A 5124-nucleotide genomic window follows, 5' to 3' on the forward strand; every position below is an offset into this window, starting at 1 on the left:
CTTGTATCTGAGGGACTGCAATTGCGGTTGCCAGATTTTCGGCGGTGGGTTGTGCCCAATCATACAAGGCTGCTTCTGGCACAAGAGGCGCCACACCCTGATTGTTCGGGTCATTCGCATTATTTCTGTTGTTTGGGTTTTCTATTACGTCATCCATGTCTAGTTTCATTCGTTCTGTTGAGTTCTGTTGTTGTTTGTCCTTCTTGTTTGCATGATTCAATGCCTTGAAAACTTTCTCAGGATCTGATAATGCTTCGAACAATTCACCAGTTCTTGAGGAGTTTCTAGGCATGCGCCTATAACACCCAAGACTACAAACGTTAGAATTTCAATGTATTTAGTTTAAAATGAAGAAAATTGACTACACTAAGAATTCTAGCACTTCTTTTAGCTGCAATTAATAACACCGTTAATTTTACAGCAACGACGCCAAAATTTGATCACGCTTTACCGATAATGAGCACTTTGAGTATCATAATTCTCTTCCGAGTAACTACCACAATTTACTAGACATATTCTTCCGAACTACGCTAGCTGACACTAAGTCACGGCTCACTCAAATCGTACCAAGGTTTCGTTATTCCTAATCTCACCTTTAAACCCTTTGTATTGATCCCCCACATACATTAGGAGTGATGTTGTTCAACAACTACCTAAATATGTATTCTCTTCCAAGCAATACACACTAAATAGGCACAGTCGATTGAGAGCTCTTCAATCAACCACAAAATAAACGTAGTTGAACAAATAGAGAAAAAGCTACGGCAAATCTATATTAAACGTAATAGGAAAATAATCCTCCAATAGGTTCCATCAAAACCCTAGATTCGAAGTTTAGCTACTCATATTTATAGTAATAATTTTTCAGGTATTTTGCATAAACAAATTACAAAGAAAATATGAAGGAATGTTGAACTCGATGATTCTTTCTCCCAAAAGTTGTTCCACAATCTATTCTTGTCTCTGGTCGCAAAACTCCCTCAAAAGTGATGTTTTATGACTATTTATATGTGTAAGAAAAGGCCTAAACGACATAGCCCAAGTCCAAGTCCAACAAGGAGACGAAATATGCTTTTAAAATCCGTACCAGGCTCGCTACAGACCTCGCCTTGCGAGGCAAAACGTGAGCTTCACCTCGCCTCAGACTGTGCGGCGCAAGCCCCGCTGCGCGCTCAACCTCGCCATAACCCTTGCGCCACGCGCTTCAACGCGAGCTAAAGAGCTCGCCTCGCCTGCTCTAACGCGAGCCACTGGGCTTGCTTCGCCTGCTGCTTCATTTTCCATCTGCTCAATTCTTTCTTTCTTCTTTCCTATTGTTTTCGAGCATGATTTACACTTTAAATATTCACTTTGCTCCAATTTCATCTCCAATGTACCTACACATAAAATAGACTCAATTAAGCGCAAATATAGTATAGTTTAGCATTAAAGCACCTAAAATGTAAGGTAAGTAATGCACTAAAAATATGAAATTATAGCCAAATATCAGTTATAAACTCGTTGAATGCATTAGTGTAGCACGCATACGGTCTAGAACATTTAACGGCATCACAAACTTGTTATTGCCTTAAACTTCCGCGGCCTAAAAGGTCGTAGTCGCTCTAAGAAGCTGGCCGCGAAGGGATAATAAATTGAACTTTTAGCTGCACTACCATTTAGTAAGTATTTATTTCATATTTGATTATTGGAAATTTCCATGCAACAGGGGCGTGACAAAAAATATGGCTGCCAGTGGGATAATCCAAAACATGTCTTTGTTTTCCTCATCACACCCCTTATCAACGAATAATCAGAAAGCTCCAACATTCAAAATCTCCCGCGTGTCTCAAAAACCCGCCATAATCCCTTCTCTCAAACAAATTTGCCGGCAAGGCAACTTCAAGGATTCATTTTTTACTCTCTCTAATTTAATTGCTCATGAAAACACATCCCAAAAATGTTTATACGAAGCTTACTCACTGCTATTCGAGATTTGTGCGTCGGAAAAAGCCTTATTACATGGCCAACAAATTCATGCCCATGTTCTCAAATTGGATTTATTATGTGCTGATTCGGTTTTCTTGAACACCAAAATTGTCTCCATGTATGGGAAATGTGGGTCAATTGGAGACGCCGAGAAGGTGTTTGATAGAATGACTGAAAGGTCCATTTTCACTTGGAATGCCATGATTGGTGCTTGTGTTGTAAATGGGGTACCTTTTAGAGCACTTGAGTTGTACAAGGATATGCGTTTCTTGGGTGTTTCGTTAGATGCCCATTCTCTTTCTAGTACAATTAAAGCAATTAGTCAGCTCGAATTTTTGTACTGTGGAAGGGAAATACATGGTCTTGCAATAAAACTTGGTCTTATTTCGAATGTGTTCGTGCTGAACTCACTAGTGACCATGTACACCAAGTGCGATGATATCAGGGCAGCAACATTCTTGTTCAATGGAATGTGCGAAAGAGAGGATACTGTGTCGTGGAATTCTATGATTTCCGCTTACGTTATGAATGGGATGAATCAGGAAGCTTTAAGTCTCTTTGTAGAAATGCTGAATGCCAGTGTCGAACCCACCACATATACTTTTGTTGGTGCTCTTCAAGCATGCGAGGATACAAAATTTGGAAAACCTGGGGTTGAGATTCATGCTGTTGTTTTAAAATTGGGTTATTCTCTTGATACATACGTAGTGAATGCTTTGCTAATGATGTACATAAAAAACAGTAGATTAGATGAAGCTGCTAAAATATTCTTCCATATGCAAGAAAAGGATAACATTTCTTGGAACTCCATGATATCAGGATATGTACAGAATGGACTTTACGATGAAGCAATTAGTTTGTTTCATGAGATGAAGAATGCAGGTCAGAAACCTGACCACGTCGCACTTATGAGTATGCTTGTTGCATCTGGAAGACAGGGAAATTTGTTAAATGGGATGGAAATCCATGCCTTTTCACTGCGAAATTGTTTGGATAGTGATTTGCAGGTTAGCAATACTCTCGTAGATATGTATGCCAAGTGTGGCAAGTTAGATTACATGGACTCTGTCTTTGACAGGATGCTGCATAGAGATAATGTCTCTTGGACAACAATTATTGCCGCTTATGCTCAGAATAATTTTCCTTGGAAGGCCGTGCAGTCATTTCGCGAGGTACAGACAGAAGGAAGCAATATTGATGATGCCCTGATGATTGGAAGTGTCCTCCTTGCTTGTACTGAGTTGAGGTGCAACTTACTTGCAAAAGAAATTCAATGTTACGTGATTAAAAGAGGGCTATATGATCCTGTTATACAAAAAACTCTTGTGAGTGTTTATGGAGATTGTGGGAATGTGGATTATGCAAATAATATTTTTAGGTTGAGTGAAGTTAAAGATGTCGTGTCCTTTACGAGCATGATGTGCAGTTATGTTCGTAATGGACTTGCCAATGAGGCTCTTGAGCTCATGCTTTATATGAATGAATTGGAAATTGAGGCAGATTCTATTGCAATCCTAAGCATGCTCACTGCTGCTGCTGATTTAGCTTCCTTAAGGAAAGGAAAAGAGATCCATGGATTTTTAGTTAGAAAAAGCCTCCTTCGGCAAGATTCCATTAGAAGCTCTCTAATAGATATGTATGCCTGCTGTGGGACTCTGGAGAACTCATATAAGGTGTTTAATTATTTAAAGAACAAAGATACCGTTTGTTGGACAAGCATGATAAATGCGTGTGGATTACATGGATGTGGTAGGGAAGCCATTGATATATTCACGATGATGGAGAAGGAAAATATTCAGCCAGATCACATAACATTCTTGGCTGTTCTTCGTGCGTGTAGCCATGCGGCACTAGTAGAAGATGGCAAAAGAATTTTCAAAATAATGCAAAGCAAGTATGCTTTGGAGCCTTGGCCAGAACACTATGCTTGTTTAGTTGATTTGCTTGGCCGTGCAAATTACTTAGAAGAGGCCTTTCAAATTGTTAAAACAATGAACTTGGAGGATATTCCGGCTGTCTGGTGTGCTATCCTTGGAGCTTGTCAGGTATACTCCAATAAAAAGTTAGGAGAAATTGCAGCAAAGAAGCTTCTTGAACTTGAGCCGAAGAATCCAGGAAATTACGTTCTTGTATCTAATGTGTATGCTGCAATAGATAGATGGGACGATGTGGAAGACGTCAGAGTTACAATGAAAGGAAAAGGGCTGAAGAAAGATCCAGCATGTAGTTGGATAGAGGTGGGAGATAAGGTTCATACATTTGTTGCCCAAGACAAGTCACACCCAGAGTGTGATAGGATTTATGAAAAGTTAGCTCATCTCACTGAGAAATTGGAGAAAGAAGCAGGTTATGTGGCTCAAACCAAATGTGTTTTGCAAAATGTGGAGGAGAAAGAAAAGGTCAAATTGCTTAAAGGACACAGTGAAAGACTAGCTATTGCATATGGTTTACTTGCTAGTACTGATAGAAACCCCATTCGAATTACAAAAAATCTTCGCGTCTGTAGTGATTGCCACGCTTTCAGCAAGCTAGCTTCAAAGTTCCTAGAGCGAGAAATTATAGTTAGAGACGCCAAAAGATTTCATCATTTCAGGGATGGGATATGTTCCTGTGGAGATTTCTGGTAAAAATCCGTTCTAGTAATTGGTTAATGGATTAAGAAGATCTTTCTGATGATAACTAACCTTACTGCTTGTGCTTGGTAAAACCTACTTATAAGTCTGCACAATATATTTTCAATAAGAAATGGAACTAGTGGACAATTTTCAGAGAATTTGAAGGTGGTTCAAGTCTAATGTCACATATTGAAAGGTTAAGCTAACTTATGCAAATACTAGTAGTTCATTTATATGTGTTGATGCAAGTTTAGAGTACAAGTTCCTAATCTTGTTATTTTAGGTCAAACTTCCCTTAGAAAATTGTTCTTGGTGTGACTATTGCCAACTTATCTGTTCCCTGTAAGCAGCAAATCTAGCTTCCTCCATATAGCTAAGTAGTTTAAAATGGGGAAAAAAGGAGGGCACGAACAAACATCTTTTTATTTTTTTTGTTTTCTTCCTTCTACACCATTCTAATTCCGTTTTCGAGTCAAATATTGTGTTCTAGAATATGTGTGACTATATTTCCCTCACGGTAGATGTAGTGCATGGGAGGATATGT

At 39.0% G+C, this 5124-nt stretch overlaps 1 protein-coding gene across 1 annotated transcript; it reads left to right on the forward strand.

Annotated features, from left to right (window-relative positions):
- Positions 1 to 1686: 1686 nt before the first annotated feature.
- LOC104107859 (pentatricopeptide repeat-containing protein At3g63370, chloroplastic) lies at positions 1687 to 4644 on the forward strand. The gene has a single exon (XM_009616773.4). It carries the CDS (start codon positions 1722 to 1724, stop codon positions 4590 to 4592), a length of 2871 nt encoding a protein of 956 aa, XP_009615068.1. The 5' UTR covers positions 1687 to 1721; the 3' UTR covers positions 4593 to 4644.
- The last annotated feature ends 480 nt before the right edge of the window (positions 4645 to 5124 follow it).

The sequence above is a fragment of the Nicotiana tomentosiformis genome, chromosome 1 (assembly GCF_000390325.3).
Source record: "Nicotiana tomentosiformis chromosome 1, ASM39032v3, whole genome shotgun sequence".
Lineage (NCBI taxonomy): Eukaryota > Viridiplantae > Streptophyta > Magnoliopsida > Solanales > Solanaceae > Nicotiana > Nicotiana tomentosiformis.